We start from the raw sequence: 17,502 nt of genomic DNA on the forward strand, positions 1-17,502 counted from the left end.
GCAGTTATATACGCTCTATGTGGGGAATTTGGGAAATATCTAGAATATTCTACTGTTTACTGTTCATGTGGAGGAGCTCCCCTCGAAGAGAGCGGTTATCATTTCTATTTTCTAGATTGAATATAGTTTCCTTTCATCTTCATTACACCTTTACATTCCATTTTAGTGACCAGTTGTTCCAGCGTACTTGGTCCAATCCACGTCGTCCAGGGTCGATGCTTCGAGCATCCTCTTCTTCGCCATCAAGATCAAAATTATATGTGTAAATAAATCTGAAGAAGAGTGGTACATACAAGATCGTGGTGTTCGCTTGCTTGGAAGGAGAAATTGTGGTGGTTCAAGGCCTGGGTATGGAGTTTGGACAGGGAGTCGGCCGCATTAAAAAATGATGCGTACCTAATCTGATCCACGTCTTCTAGGGTTGATGCTATGGATATCGATCATCTTCTTCTGCTTCAAGTCTCTCTCTCTCTCTCTCTCTCTCTCTCTCTATCTCTCTATCTCTCTAATTTCTCTATCTCTCAAGTCTCTCTCACTTGCTCAAATCTCTTCTTCCAAATTGCCTTTTGGGTCTTTTTTTTTTTTTTTTTCCCTGTTGCAGCAACAACTACCTTTGTATTGTTTTTAAATTTAAATTCGATGATCCGTCACCTATTATTTTTTCCCTATTAAAGTATCAAAACAAAATTAGTCTCACAATATTTAATAACTTCAACAAAATCTTAAGAAAAAATAGATTTTTACTCAGACTAGTATTGAAAATGCAAGGAAACGACACAATTTTTTGGAATAATCTAGGGAAAAAAAATGAAATAAATAAATGAGATCAATTTGGGAGGTAGAAACGCTGCTGGACGGAGGCACCTATAAATTGAGAATAACGGAGACAAATAGAGAGGTGACATGTAAGCCTTCCTCTGTTGTTAATGTGGAGACGCATACAGGGTATCAACAGAGACATGAGCCCGAATCAGCCCAATCGTCTTTCTCTCTCTCCCCCGAAGTCAATTTTCTCTCTCCCCAAAATCGATTTTCTCTCTCCTTCGATAATTCCTTCGATCGACTCTCCCTCTCTCTCCTTTGATCGACTCTCCCTCTCGCAGAAACCGACTCTCCCTCTCGCAGGAATCGATTGGAATTTGTGCGGCTCTCTCTCTCTCTCTCTCTCTCTCTCTTCTTCCCTCTATCTCTCGACTCTCCCTCTCTCTCCTTCGATCTCTCACAAGAAATTCCTCCCCAAATCAATCGGTCGGTTCTCTCTCTCTCTCATTCCCTCCCGCTCCTTCGAGTCAGTCTCCATCGATCTCCCTCACGAAAACACTCACAACAGTCCCCTTTGATCTCCTTCGGTACTGTGTTTTTCCCTTTTTTTTTTTATAATCCCTAATTTTTTGTAATCCCTATTTTCTAATGATGTGCGTTTTGCTGTAGGATGTTTTGGATTTTTGGCGATGGAGATGGAGGGAAGTGAGAGATGGAGATGGAGGTATTGTCTTTCGGATCGAATGAGAGAGCAGAGAGAGAGGGAGTAGATTTTTGGAGATGGGGATGGAGGGAAGTGAGAGACGGAGATGGGATGATGCCTTTCGAATTTAGTTTTGTCTTTCGGAGATGGAGATTGAGAGAGTAGAGAGAGAGGGAGCATGGTTTTTCTCCTTCGATAGAGAGAGTGAGAGAGCAGAGAGAGAGGGGGAGGGGAGAATCGAGAGGCAGAGAGAGTGAGGGAAGCAAGTGAGATCTGCTGTTTATGCGGGGTATAATTTGGTCATGTGCTCCTTACGTGTCAGCGCGCTACTGGTCTCTGTTTTTCTCAATTTATAGGTGTCTCCGGTCTGAAGTTATTCTCTTTGGAAAACTCATTTGAGTACTATTGTAAGGTCTCTAGACTCTCTACACCATACACTGTTAGTTTAAGACCTCTACACCACATAACCACATACGACTACTCTAACTCTTGGAAACAGACCCACAAAATGATGTTTTGATCCTTTATAATTGAAAATCTTTTAAAATAATTGCTTCAAAATCACACCCACATCGGACTTGCCACAATAGAGAGAAATTTAGGCTACACCTGGTAAATCAAATAAGATGAGAAATTCTTAAAATTCTCACCATTTCATTCCCAAACATCACTCAAACACAATATATTTTTCAATTTCAAATCATTAAATTTTTTATCCAATAATTACCTAATTATTACATTTTTTATAAATTTCAAAGCAAAATACAAAAATCAATACAACTTTTTCAAACTTCAAAACAAAAATAATGTAAAAAAATTATATTCAAACAAATTTTTAATTTTATAATATTTTTTATTCAATTTTTTCTTTTTCCTTTTCCAAAACTCAATAAAATATCTTAACTCAAATCATTTAACTATTATTCACAAATTATTTTACTACCATTCACAGAATTATGAAATACTCCCAATATCGAGCGCTAGTGTAGCTTCTATTCCTTATAATTAAATGAAAAAATATATATATATAAAATCAGGATGAGGTGTCAAATGGGTTTTTACACCTTCCAAACAAGAACACTCACATTAACTTTTTCATCATAACTAAAATATCAGTACCCACACATTCAAAATTTTATAATTATTTTTATTTTTATTTTTTCTAAAAAATTAATGGTGGCTGTCAACGACCAGATTCTGACGACTAATTGGAGAATGTCAACTGAAACAGATCGAACAGACTAATTGGAGAACTCTTTACCTCTCTCCATATTTGGGTTCAAGTCTAACTACACTATTATTACATATCAGAAATCATTTGAACTATTACATAAGATCCAACTCATGTTTCCTACTAAAACATACAGGGAATAAACTCAACTTCAAGATATACATTGCACTGCCAATTGTCACATGAACCAAAAAAAACTGCATATCAAAAAGGATTTTCTGAATGAATACTGTCCTATGCTTGGTACATCATGTTACAGCTAAAGCTGAACAGAACAAAAGAAAGCCTTCAGCTGATGATTTTTACTACAATAATCTTGAAACGTTATGTGGTTAGGGAACAACAAAAGGTCAAGGGTCACGATACAAAAGGCCCTTAATATCAAGGTGGGAGCCACTTACAGTTGAACTAGGTTGAAGTATGTAAGGTTATCATACAAAATCCATTCACATTTGAACAACTGACAACACAAGAAGTACACCCACCAGCATCTCAACCATCCCTGAGTACTCTCCATTTGTGTTGATTTGAACAAAATTCAATTTGGAACTTTCTGTCTTGGGTGAGTGATTATATGAAGTGCATCAGTACTACTGGTAAGCAAAGCATGTATTGGCATCATCTTGAGGTTGGTGTGCATTGGTAGTATTGGAATCATCTTGAGGTGGGTGTGCATTGGTGATCTCAATAACCTTACGGTAGAAACCCCATGATAGGTTTGATTCAGTAATGGCACGTTGACCAAATGGATTCTCCTCAACATATTTCTGAACATTCTTGGCCATAGCTAACCCTTCCATATAAAATCGAAGATCACCGCCAGGTCCTGTGGTGAGAGCAAGTGCAAAAATTGTGGCTTATTGTTAAATAATCAGAGCAAAAGTAAGATGGTGCAACACTTTACATTCCAAAATTACCAAAATGACATACCTGCAGTTCGAATTACATAGCCAACAGTATAACAAGTTCCAGTGGCAAAAATGTAAAGAACACAGGTTGGGATTAAAAATAAGCAACAATACCAAGTGATTCATTTATAAATTTTTGTTAAGTGATTGGAGAAGAGATTTATATTAGGAGAGAGAACTTTCACTTTCCATTAACCCAAAGTGTCTCACCTAACGACATATCTTCAACATTCCAATATCGATATGTATGTGGAAATATTGCTGTGTTCACCTATAGCAACAAGAAGATGCAAAGATGAAAAAATATATCATTATTGGAGTATAATCCAGAGTGTAAAAAACAGGCCATATTTCCCAAGTGACAGTGGGGTTGATTAGCTCACTGGATTAAGTAAAGCCTTGTACGGTGAATCATCGACCAACAATGTGTTTGCTTCATTATACTCCCCCTTTTCCCATGGAAGATTAGGCTCAAGCTTTTCCCATAGTTTTCTAAGTTCCTTCAAAATCATAGGCTTCTCTTTATTCTCAACAGTACTGAATCCGGTACTGGTACAGTGTGACTGATCCTGCCAAAAAAAAAAAAAAAAAAAAACATTAGAAAATATTGCACCATATGATGCCTTGGTAAAAGCCATGGTTTTTGTCAACATCATATGGATTAGATAAATCATTGGCTTTTCATCAATGGCCCCTAGAAATTGTTTGCACCCACGGGGTCGAACCTTAGACATAGAGGGAGCATACCACTACGACCAAGGCTCTTACCACTTGAGCCAACCCCTAGGGATTAAAAAGCCATGGTTTTAATTGGTTGCATCATTCACCAAACAAGATTGCAATGACAGAAAGAACAAAAAATACACAATAAATGTTTGATGACATTATGCTTTTTAAAAATTCCAACTTATTAAAGCAAATCACAAGTTCACAAATCGGGAGCATTTTAGAATGGTAGCAACTCTGAAATGTTACTATGAATTTGCTGCAGCGCCTGATCATAGGCAAAGTGAGGGAAGTGGACAAGCAGAAAGTGGACACTCCTTAAAGATATAAGTTTACAATCTTGACAAAAACAAAGTTCAGAGAGTAGGTACTGGAACTTTATGAGGCAACTGATTACAACAAAGGAAAGTTTAATCAAATACGACAGCCATCACTTCACCTCTTTTAGTACCACATTAAAACTGTGAGTGGTGGTGACTGGTCAAGGATGAACTAGAAAGGCAAACATAAAATGCCAAGCACACTTCATACCCAGAAATTGATACAAAAACATGAAATTTAGTAACAACAAATGAAGATTTAAAACACAATTACCCAGCAGAAGAGTAACTTGTGTCTGGAATCTCCCATAAGTATATCAATCAGCCTGTCCATGTTCCTCCTACAAAATGTTACAGTTAAGGCACAAATTCATCAATCAGAAAAAGTGAAGCTGATTGGATCGCGATAGACTACACATCTTTTAAAAAAATTAAATAAAAAAAGAATCATTCAAACTAAAGAGGAAAAAGAGTAATCAGACAGATTGATTATTACTTGGTTCTTGATGACCAAACACCCACGACAAATCTGTCAAAACAAAACTGTAGAAAATCGTCACAAAAAGGCCTCTTAAAAACTGGGGAAAAAAGAACAGAAAGAGAGACAGTCAAGTTAGAATTGAGTCTTTGAATGCCAAACTCTATATTCATGCTCAGTGTCGAGTTTCACCTGCTTTGCCTGATATCATTATGTCTGCATTATACCCATTAGGAACATAAGGAACAATATCAGCAAGAAGCCCATTCAAATCAAGGATGAGAAGCTTTTTCTTAGAAGAATCCAAAAGAGATTTTTCTGTTGGAGACTTCAATATTTCTGAAAAATTGTGCTCTTTGACAACAATGCCTGAATCAGTGTCATCTTCTACTACACCTAAGTGTGATGGACTGACTTTCATCTCGGCTATCTCAACATCCATCTGCTCTCGGTGCTTGTATGAAGGATCACATCCAGATAAATTAGTAGTAGTCATACCATTACCATAAGATGCAGGTTTATCAAGCTCTTCATTTACATGAGATGTATACTGTCCTGTGATATGGTTCATACGAAGCTTTCCCCCATATTTATGGTCTTTGTGGTCTTTAGGGACATCTGGCACAGAAGCATCATTCACAAAACTAATTTCACATAAATTATTTGCCAAATTCGTCATTTTGCTTCTCTCCTTGCAGTCCTTAGATGCAAGTTCACTATTCATGCAGTTAAATGAGGCATCCTCGATCAATTTATCTTCCATAACCTGTTTTATGGCAACATGCTCTCCTGAGAGCGAGGTATCTAACTTCTCCATTAACTCGGCTGTTGGTAATTCACCCAAAAATTGGTTCATAAGCCCTTGCATATCATCCTTTATGGATTCTAAACTATTTTGAAAGGATGTAGAGGACACTTCACTTCTCTCATTAACAGTTCTACCTCTTTTCCCCCTACTATAAGTTTTCAGATTCTTCTGGTCAAATAAAATACATTTGTTCTCTAGGTCATCATCACATTTCTCTGTCAAACCAGTATTTGCACTCTCAATAAATCCAATATGCTCTCCAAGGATGAGGGGTTTATGCTTTACATCTGCCGAGTTCATCTCTGAAACTTCAGAAACAGTGTTCTTCTCATCTTTCCCAAAATGCTTGACATTAGTGGCAACTTCTTGAAGATCACAGTCCATACCCTTAACTTCTGACCTAATATGCCTCTCATTCTGCTCCTTTCCCTCAACCTTCACTTGAGAACAACTTACTTCTACATGAGACCCTGCCATTTCTCGTTCCAACATTAAGCACGATTTGACTGGAGACTGTAGAGATTGATCTACTTCAAGGGCAGTAGGCAATCCCCTCTCCTTTCTTCTTTTCTTTGATTCTAAATTACTTTGGGGCATTCCCGATCCTGTCATTCCACCAACGGTATCCAAAGAATCTACATAAACCACTTTCAGGACTAGTTTGCATTCAAGAAGTAACGAGCTAATGTATCACTAATCTTCACACAATGACTGTGCTTCTTAAATATGCTCCACGCTCCTCTTAAGCCACAAACTCCATTCTGCATCACTTACTGTACTCACCACATCCATCTTTAGCTAATATAATTGGAAGCCATATGTATCAATCTCCGCATTGAAGACCTTCCACTACCAGATATCATAGCATTCTTCCTCCCATTATCCACTTTTACTCCAAACAATCTCCAATCAATGTCTCCTTGCGGGCCTCTTCCCCATAGTTTAAATACGTGTACAATCTTGTTTGTTTGATTCTTTTTAGTCCCTTTCTTTACAATTCCCTGCAACAGTTGTTAATATAAACAATAAGTAAGCATCATATGGTATAAAAGAAATCTTATACAGAAGTCCTGCTTGTCAAATATATAATTAAAAACACAAGTAAAAGATCCAAGAGCAGAGCTCAATATTTCTTGTAGAAAAGACTAGGGTCTCATAATAGACTGATAAAGGAAATAAGTGGAGGAAGGCATTAACCCTCAAGACCTGAGCTGGTTTCTTGTGATGAATTTATAATCAATGGGAGCACTTGTTCTTAATAATGCATAAATTTACACAAGGACACCAATAACAAGAAAAATATGAAAGCTATCTTCTGGTAAATGACACATACAGTCCAAAAGAGGATGTTATACACAATTTTATTGTAATTTCTTATTTGAGAAGAAGAAGAAGGCAAGAGATTGTCAAAGAAGAGTAGAAAAGACAGATCTACATAAGTCTCATCATCATAAAATACATACTTCCCATTCACAAATAGAAGGGAAGTTACACAGATGTTATAATACCTTGGATCGTATATTAGAAGGTGGTGAATGGGATTTGACATTGTTTGGGAAGAAGTAGCTGCCTTTTATAATGGATTCCAAGGGGCTCGAATTATAACATTGACCGGTCCTTTTGGAGTAAGACCCCAAATGTGGCTTCGGCCTTCCTTGGGTCATTACAAATGGTATATGAATCAATTCCAACTAGAAGTGTGGGATGATTGTTACCATGGTATTCATCCGTCATAAGTGAAGGCTCTTTAATAAACTTAGGGCCGGGTCACTCATGGACAGGTGCTTTGGGTCTATTTTTTTTTTAATTTAAAAAAAAAAACACTAGAAGTGTGAGATTTGAGTCGTGCCACCTATGATAGAATGGCCTGACGAGGACATCAAGGATTAAAGGGGAAGATTGTAACACCCTGAATTGTATATAGGAAAGTGGTGAATGCTTGGGTCGTTACGATGTCCTCCTATCCTCCTCCTAGTCCATAATTCAAACAATTACCATTCTAAACTTGTAGTAGTAATCTCCTGAAATACATCAAACCAAATACAATCACCAAATTACTATAAAGCAGATTTCTAATACATCTTGCTACTATTTGACAATAGATTACATAAGCTAATGCAATATAGAGATCAGAATGGAATAGCTTCCTAATAAATGACACGTTTTATTCATAGAAAGATAAGCCACAACCTTTTTTTTTTTTTTTTCTTTTTCTTCTTAAGAAGTAAAATACAGGCTTATTCATAATAGAAGTGTACAGGATTTTTAAATAACCAGACTTGAGAAAGTTGGAAATCATTATTACATTATCTGTAAGAAATTGTCAAACTATTAAGCAAAAGTAACTTTCCAGGCCTCTGAATTCTTACATAATTACACATAATAGTTGATAAATACAACCACCAATGCTCATAATCTGTTGGGTGCACAAGTCTGAGCAACATTTAAACTTACAAACTAATGCAGCAGCAATACCAAGCCAATAAGATTGCTGGAGGAGTTCTGAGCTAAGCATTGGCTAAATCTTGAAATTCTAAAACTCCATAATGCTTTCTAAGCCATACTAGGGATTATCCACCTTCCATACTTCCAATTTATGAATGCTTGTGTTGCAACCAAAGTTTTGAATTCGGTTCTGGTGATCATTCCAGTTAAGGTACTAGTACGAAATATTTTGGTACCAGTACGCTTTGGTGTACCGTTTCGAGATAGTCGTTATATAAATAAATATATATATATATATAAAAATTACATTATAAATCTTAAAAATATCAATATAAATATTAAAAATATAATAAAAAGTGAAAAGTTACTCAAAGCTGTTTGAAAATGAAGCATAGTAAAAAGCAAAGAGATTGACAGATTGTCAGTGGGTTTTTCATTTGTACAAGAGGTTTTTTTATTTATAGGAGTATACATTGCTCGAGAAAGTTAAGAGAGAGTAATGGATATCTTTATTTTCAGGAGTACTTGTTCCAGAAAGCTAAGAGTGTTTATTCCAAAAAAAAAAAGTTAAGAGAGTTTTCTCGTTGCTCCTGAAAGCTAAGAGAGAGAATTAGAGAAAATTCTTTCTTGAGAGAAATTTGAGAGAGAGAGAGAGAGAGAGAGAGAAGTGACTGCTTCTTTGTAGGTGGCCATGTTTTTAGCATCGGAGGAAGCTGGGTGTGAATTCGGGGCTGTTTTTGAATTTTAGAAGGTGGGGGGTGACTCCTTTTTCTCTTTGATTATTGCTTCCCAATAGGGTTTCACTTCTTAATGGTTATGTCTTTTGTCTGTAATTCTTGTTTGTTTACATGGAGTTAGTTCCTAAAACTTCATATTTCAACAGGTTTGAGCCCTCTGTCTTTCTATGACGTCTTTTTGTCTTGTAATTCGGTTCTTCACGAGGAGCTGTAAGAATTTCTTTTCAAAATATAAAAACTCAATCTTCATCACAGTTTTTAATCTTGGATGCCTTCTGTTTTGTTAATCATGATTCTAGAGAATTCGTACAGAGTATTTCTTCCCCATCCTCCCCCATCACTCTCTATTACAGACTTTTCTTCATCAATGTTTCGGACCGGAATGCTAATTTCGGCCGGAATACCGGAATCCGACCGGAATGGGCTGGAACATGCCGAAATGACCGGAATTTCAGCTGGTATGGAACATCCCTCTAAGCCGTTCCGGCCGGAACAGAAATGAAAACACTGGTTGCGGCAATTCCAAACAAAGGAAAAGGAATTACTCGATAGAAACACTAAACCAAAGCCTCACATACAAAATAAGCAAGGAAAAAGTGCCATAATCAAATAAAGAAAAACCATGAGACTGAATTACGACAGATGCCATGGAACAATATCATTTTTTTTTCTTTTTTCTTTTTTTATAACAGTGGGTATCCGGGCCAGCTTGCGCGCACCTCGACTAATCCCATGGGGCCCTAAAGTCAACGACCAAGTAAACTTCCAGTGGCCCTAAGGAGACTCGTACAGGTGACCATTGGGGCCATGGAACAATATCATATTGAAAAGAGGTCATCTTCCATCAGGGATGTGGTGCAAAAGCTCTCTTTACACCATCAAATAAGAAGTTGACAGATCAACTTCCCATTAGTTTATAATAAAAAAAAAGTGAAATGCACCAGATCATTTCCCAAAAAAAAAAAAAAAACCAGAGAAATTTTCAATCCTCTTTAAGTTTAGTCTTTGGTTGTTGAGCATTTCCATCTCCAACTGTCACATCTTATCACCCACTCCCATCAGCTCCCTGTTTTAATAGCCACCCCAAGTTTGACCCACTCACTCTTCTTCTTAGTTAGTTGGGTATTTGGATCGAAAATGAAGCCCTTGACGGTGGAGATGTTGGTTTTGTGATTTGTTCTCGTTTTCAATTTCTAAGTTTTTATGAAGTTTTATTTTCTATTAGGATTCATGAATTCTCCGAAAGTTCAATACGAGAAAGAAGATAGGGTAAATAAAAATGGGTACAAGGATGGTTATGTTGTTACATATTCCCAAGGCTCAAGTAGATGCTCTGTTTATGGCAGAAACTTCAATGGTAGTAAGTGTTGAAGTGATAGTTGAGCAAACTTAGTAGCGTCAAAGGATCCTTTTTTATGCAAGAGAGGATAAATGGAGAGAGAAATTTTATGAAGATTAAACTGCCAGTTTTGACAGATTCAAGCAAAATGAACTTTAAAGATGCACTCCAACAAAATGAGATTCTGGGAAAATATTGTGTCATGTATTAGGAAATATGCATGCCTTGAAAAGTTTCTAGAAAAAAAAATGCATAAAAAAATCACAAGGTCATTCTGCAAAGTAGTTGTGAGCTTGTGGACACTGCAAGGTCATTCTGGGAAAATATTGTGACATGTGTTAAGATATTGCTTTCACTCTTTTATCGACCAAGGTGATGGAGCTAAAATCTCTTTGTGGAAACTGAACATGAAAACATGATGTAACCTCTAGTAAAAATTAATCAGAGTAGGTGGCAAGCATCAGCTACTGTTTTCATCTGCAGCCAGCAGACCAGGGCGAGATGTGTAGCAGAGATTGAAGGGATCAAAGCTAAACTCAGAGGCTGGAAAATATCTCTAAGAATGAGATTTATACGAATTTGGGAATCAATTCAGTTCAACTCATTTTTCTGAAAATACTGGGAAGCTGACATGCCATCTTCCCATTACAAGGTGTAAAATAAGGTTTTGCACCGCATCCTGATCAAAGCCCATCTCTTTTAAAAACCAGTAGTCTATATAAAATTCTGAAAAGTTATCAAATTGGACAAAATATTTATGAACCTATATAGGAACTCACGATCATGATCACAACTTTCAGGACTGATTCTGCAACTTTTAGAAGACAAATCATTATCTTCTGTAATTAACCCTGTTGAAAATTAAACAACTTTGTAAATATATCACTGGTCTTAATAGCTTGAACAAAGCACCTTGAAGCACATATTTAAATTTTTTTGACAAGTTAAATTTGAAATATTCTTCTTTTTCATTTTATCTCTCTTCAACTAGTGTAGGTGCTTCTCTCATATAATTGAACGTTATAGGGTTGTACATCCTTGGTCTTTTTTCTTCAATAAAATTACTAACTATCACAGTTGGTTGCAAATAAATCAATCAATCAATCAACCACAAACAAAATCACTAGACCCAATTGAATAATTATAGCTACGTACACCACAAATGAGAATCTTTGGGTCTCTTTCAAACACTAGGGTGGACAGGGATATTTCCAACATGCTAATGTACCTATGGGGTCCTTGATTATCTTTCAATGACTATACTTCTTCCAACTATTTTGAATAACAACAAGAAGCCAATCCTATTTCTTTTCATTAAGTGCAGAGAGGAAGGTGAGCATTGGAAGAAACATATAACCTCTGTCTCCAACTAGATGGGAGCTTATAAATAGCAAGCATATTAATGAGACAAAATTTATATATATATATATAAATTAATCTTCCTAAATCTGAAGAGAAATAGAATGAAAAATAAAATATTTTAAGACAGCCTATAAAGGAAAGCACCTCGTCTACTTCGAGACAGGTGCTATCTAATAAACAATGATCATCCTAAAAGAAATTAATATTCAAGGGTAACAAGTATTTGCATGCAGTATGGTAAAGAAATTATAGCAATCAGCTAGATCACCAAGTCAACAAATCCACCATGACTCAACGGATTCAATCACTTCAAATGATGCAAAGATATTCCTTGATGACAAGGAATCTCAGCATGCAAATGAAACGTATCTTTTATTTGTTAAACCCATGACCGTGTGACACGTCCACAGCACATGGGTTAGGTAAATCATCAGCCTTTCACCGATGGGATGTGGCCCCAAGAAGTTGTTTGCACCTAAGGGTTCAGACCTTAGACCTAGGAGGAGCATACTCCTAAGACAAGGGTCGTTACCACTTGAGCCAGCCCTAGGGGTTTGATACAGGGATATTAAAAGTAAGGAATCATAGAGCAAAAAATTATTTCAAAACAAAATATTTTTTATAAGTCAATTGTTTTAATAGCATAGAGGTGTGCAACCCACGTACAAAGGAAGTATATAAGAGAACACACCCTACTAAATAGAATAGGAGAAACAATAAGAGTCCATAAAATCTAGAAAACTAGCAAATCAAGAGTTGTTGCAAGCAGCCATCCAACTACAACGGAAGCCGAGTCTAATGGCTTTTAACTCTAATACTGTCCTCTTGCCATCTTCAAAGGTTCTAGCATTCCACTCTTGTGAAATACACAACCCTAAGCATAAAGAAACGATCTACCCAAAGGGTTTCGCTAACAACTCCAGTACCTACTGAGACATTAATCCACTCAAACCCAAAAAGATGAAAGATCAATAGTTTCAACTCCCTATCTAGCTCAAAGTGAAGCAGAAGGTGATCGATGTATCCGCCACTCTGGATCCACATATAACGTCAACCAACTTTTTAACCTGTCTCTTTGTCAAATTATCCACCATAAGAATCTTCCCAATGGTTGCCGTCCAACCAAAGAATGCTACACTTGAAGGAGCCTTGTTCCTCTGTATGCTTTTTCAAGGAAATGAACCTCCGACTTGAGGGTTGAGCACATCATAGAAGGATTTGACCTCAAAACGAAACACAAATTGCTTCTTCTTTTTTTCTCTCTATAGAGTGGAACCTCAAGAAAGAAGAGCCCTTTGAAAAAAACTCCAGGGCTGGGGAGTAAACCATGATGCCATACCTCACCCACCAAGTTTTGGTGTTAAGTAACCCCTGGTGTGAAATCAAACCAGAACGTCCGAATCTAAGCTCATCCCAAGTTCATCTTTTGACTACTAAATAGCAATTGACCGGTAAATTTGTAACATAACAAGGGGAAACAAATCATCAAGGACAGGCTAATTCCTAGTCATAACTAGCCTTTATCAACTAACTTTCCAAGTTTCTTTTCTGGGAATTTCTCAGCACTTGCCGCATTAATCAGAGCAAAGTCTTATACTTATCAGGAAAACAGCACAAAAATTTTGAATATCGGATCTGCCGAGACGCGTAACCGCCAAACTTTTTCCTATTTTAATTTTACTTAGTTTTAATCTGCTTCAGTTCGTCTCAGCAATCAAACAGAGTATCAATGAGAATGTTAAGAATAGAAGAAAACAAGTAAAACCAAGAAAAATAAACATTGCCAATGATGAAATCAACACTTATAACGCTTAATTCTGTTAGAAAGAATCTCTACCAATACCCATTTCGTAAAAATTTGGCAACTTTGAAACAAATTGAAGACAGATCCAACAACAGATAAAACTAGAGCGACAACGTTAAAGGAACAGAGAGAGCGAGAGAGAGAGAGAGAGAGAGCACCTTGTTATGGGGATTTGAGTCGCAGGGATCGTAAGATGAAATGGGACAGAGAGAGGTCGGAAAATTCGACAACTTTTCTTTGACGTGAATTGCTTGTTCAGTTGAAACAGCATCCTCGTTGGATTATGGATTTGCACTTATGCAAAGAATAATGCTAGAGCGACGGGGCTCCCGCTAGCTTCTAGCATGTGTTTTTTTAATTTTTTTATTTTATATGAATTTTTTTAGCAATTTTAAATATTTTTAAAAAATAAAAAAATTCACAACATCATTAATAATTTCTTTTTTTACTTCGTGATTAAGAAAGTATTTTTTAATATTTTTTTTATTTTCTGATTAAAGAAGTGTTTTTTAATGATGTTCTACATTTATTTTATTTTTTTAAAATATTTAAAAGTGTTAAAAAAATCTATGTAAAAAATAACTTAAAAAAACACAAAAAACACATGTTATAGCCAGCAGGAGCCCCAAGCGATGGCTCATTGTCCTTATGCAAATGCAAATGTCATAATATCACATGATTTTATATTTGGTTATTTCACTCAAAATTTATTTTTACATTAATTATTCATTTATTAATCAAAATAATAATAAAATATTATCAATTTAATAATTTTTTTTCAATTTTTGTTCTAAATTAAGAGTTACATAGAAATATTAATATTATACGATAAGAGACTCCATATATGAGTCTTACAAGGACGATGATGCAAGAAAATACGGATTTATCTTACAAGAACAATACTGATGCAAGAAAATCCTTAATATTGATTTCTTTTGCACCCTATCTTACAAGAAAATCCCTAATAATAAAATCCTAGACCCTCAATCCACAATAAAATCATCACACCACTTCTAAGTCAACATTACAATAAAACAAATTTCAAACATATTTACCTATTTTTCAAAACTTACGGTAGGATGTGCTGGTGCTGTTAGGATAGGCTACTACTATCGACGGACAGAAGCTGCTACAATGAAACCCAAGTCTAGGAGGGTATCAAAAAAAAAAATTCCGATCGCAAGAACCCCAAAACCCCAACTCACAAATAAAAAGGCAAAAAAGAAGAAAGGAGGGGGATCCAAAAAAAAAAAATGTAAGACTCGATGTGTATGGGGAATTTTAAGCAAGATGAAAAGCCTAGCTCAAGGAAGAGAGTCCCTAACCCGGCCCATGGGAAAGCTCCTCTAAACACAACCTACAGGAGGGATGGTGTTGCAGGAAATGAGACTCGCCGATCTGAGGACCCCTTGAGTAATGTCCAGTCTTCAAGTACTCGCCCGCACAGCAAGAGTGATATACGGGAAGCCATTGATCTACTGACAGAGAATGTATGAACAGACTAGAGGGGATATAGATTGAGAGAAAAAATGTCTGAGAACCATGTCGCATTAACGACCCCACCACCCAAGCAACACGCCACATTACGACGCCGTCGCAGAGTCATGCAGCATTTAAAGACTCTGACACAAGGAACAATACAAGGGACACGGACTTCATGGGAGCAAGCACTATCTGCTCTTCAGACATGTAGTATAAATAGCAGATCACAAGTACGATAATATCTCTCTGATCCATAGACTCCTTCACTTATTTACAAACTTCCAAAAATATTTATTAACTTTGGCATCAAAAGTTACCCAGCCCCTAGGTTGTCCTCTCAAAGTCGCAGTCTTTTCCACCTTTTGCAGGCCCGTCTTCGAAGACCTGAGTTATCGAAGCTTAGCTTAAAGGCATGCGAAACATGATATTAACATAATGAAACTGCTATCGACAGACAAAAGCCCTAGGAGGTGATCGAAAAAAATTTATGCTAAAGACACACTTGAAGATGAAAAGACAGTGATTTTAATTGGTCATGAGAAATGAAAGAAACCTAATAGAAAGAAAGAAATGAACAAGAGAGAAATGGAGAAAAAATACCGTGGGAGAGAAATGAGTTGGGGAGAGGGAGAATCAGGAGAGAGAGAGAGAGTTTTTTTTATTCCATTTGGTCTAGCTGCAGTGTAAAATCTAAATATGACCCACAACATTAATTTACTATAGCTAGAAGTCATTTTCTTTTACATTTGCATAATTCAATACAGTGTATCTTTTGACTCTATTATCCAAACTCCTCATTTTTTGTTTTTTTGTTTTTTTTTTTTTTTTTTTTTTTTTTTTTTTTTGTTTTTTTTTTTTTTTTTGTTTTTTTTTTTTTTTTTAATGCTTTAACTTCTTGTGCTCGTGGATTTGCAACAGTGACGGATGGGCTAACCGTTTACCCAAAGTTACACTGGAATGGGCTTGTCTTGCTTATTGATAGGAGTGCCCATCTTCTAGTTCCCAAACAAGTCGAATCAATAGGTTTTATTCATTGTTATTCCATAATACAAATCATTTTTATAAATGTGATACTTTTTATCACTCTTGAATTATCTCTTAATTTTTCTAAAAGAATTTTAAAAATTGATGAATAATATCACTTCATTATAATGGGATAAAGAGTGGGATAGTGGCGTTGTTTGTAAAATTTTTCATTACTGAATTGCTTGAACACTCTTGCAATAAATGTTATTAAATATTTAGACATAAATTTTGTATAGTATCAAAAATCAAACAATATAAAAAAAAAAATTATAAATCTAATTTTGAAAAATTAATTTAAAAGATCATACAAAGATTTTACTCAAATCCTTGAGCTAAGAGAGAAAAATCAAAGCTTTCCAAGATAATGCATTTTGAATTAAATGCTCTAATATTTGATGTATGAGTATAATATTTATAAAGGATGTAGATTTAAGGCTGCATTTGGATGTTGAACTGAGTTGAGTTTAGTTGAGATGATAAAATATTGTTAGAATATTATTTATTATTATTATTATTATTTTAAAATTTTAAAAAAATTGAATTGTTTATTATATTTTATGTTAGAATTTGAAAAAGTTTTAATGATGAGTTGAAATGAGTTTATCATCCAAACGGACATTCAGCCCAAAGCACAATTGTGGGAGGCACTGTTTGATAAAGAGAGCAACTACCTAGAATGTTTATTGGAAGGTCACAACTATAACACAGTCCCTAGGGTCACAGTATAGTATGAATTTCAGAAAATATAGAGACTGGTATGTCACTCGCCTTTAAAAATAAGTCTTTTATTCTTAATGAAGTGCTAGGTTACAAAATACTCCATTTCATAAAATAAAATGCACTTTATTTTAAAACTTATAACACTATGAAGTTGAAAAAAATTGTAATATGGAAGCTGAAGTAACGATGTCTTTGTTTGCAACCGGAAGTTGTGGCGAGGTGAGCAACAGTGAACCCTAGCTTCGATAACGTGAGCACGTGAGCACGATGAGCTTGGGTGAGGGAGTTGTGAGATTGTTTTATTTTACACCAATTCTATCTCTACAGTTGCTCCAATAACATTCTTCCACCACACAGATGCTCATCATATAGATATTTTTTTACCACACAAGTGCTTATAACATAGATATTCATCATACAGACTTCTCACACAAAGATACTTGTTGCACCACGAATGTTTCTACCTGGCCTACCAACTCGAGGACACCTCCATGTATACGTCAAGGGATCCTACATCCCAACTATCAAGTGAGGCCAAGTACGACACCGTTCTACCACAATCCCCACAAGATATTCTCCTTTTTGTGTGAAGCACGTGTCAACGTTTCGCAAGAAGCTCCAAAGCCATAAAAGAACTGATAGGGATAATTT

General features: G+C 35.9%; 1 protein-coding gene across 2 annotated transcripts; it reads right to left on the bottom strand.

Annotated features, from left to right (window-relative positions):
- Positions 1 to 2,737: 2,737 nt before the first annotated feature.
- On the bottom strand, positions 2,738 to 13,913 carry LOC121234709. Of its 2 annotated transcripts, none has more exons than XM_041130769.1 (7): positions 13,782 to 13,913; positions 5,321 to 6,937; positions 5,147 to 5,228; positions 4,925 to 4,991; positions 3,988 to 4,173; positions 3,815 to 3,875; positions 2,738 to 3,522 (listed from the first exon to the last, which is right to left on the bottom strand). In XM_041130769.1, exons 2-7 carry the CDS (start codon positions 6,546 to 6,548, stop codon positions 3,287 to 3,289), a joined length of 1,860 nt encoding a protein of 619 aa, XP_040986703.1. In that variant the 5' UTR covers positions 6,549 to 6,937; positions 13,782 to 13,913; the 3' UTR covers positions 2,738 to 3,286. The 2 variants fall into 2 exon arrangements, with proteins under 2 accessions (XP_040986703.1, XP_040986704.1); XM_041130770.1 differs by having other exon boundaries at positions 3,988 to 4,167; positions 13,782 to 13,907.
- Between the last annotated feature and the right edge of the window lie 3,589 nt (positions 13,914 to 17,502).

Source organism: Juglans microcarpa x Juglans regia, chromosome 6D (assembly GCF_004785595.1).
Source record: "Juglans microcarpa x Juglans regia isolate MS1-56 chromosome 6D, Jm3101_v1.0, whole genome shotgun sequence".
NCBI lineage: Eukaryota > Viridiplantae > Streptophyta > Magnoliopsida > Fagales > Juglandaceae > Juglans > Juglans microcarpa x Juglans regia.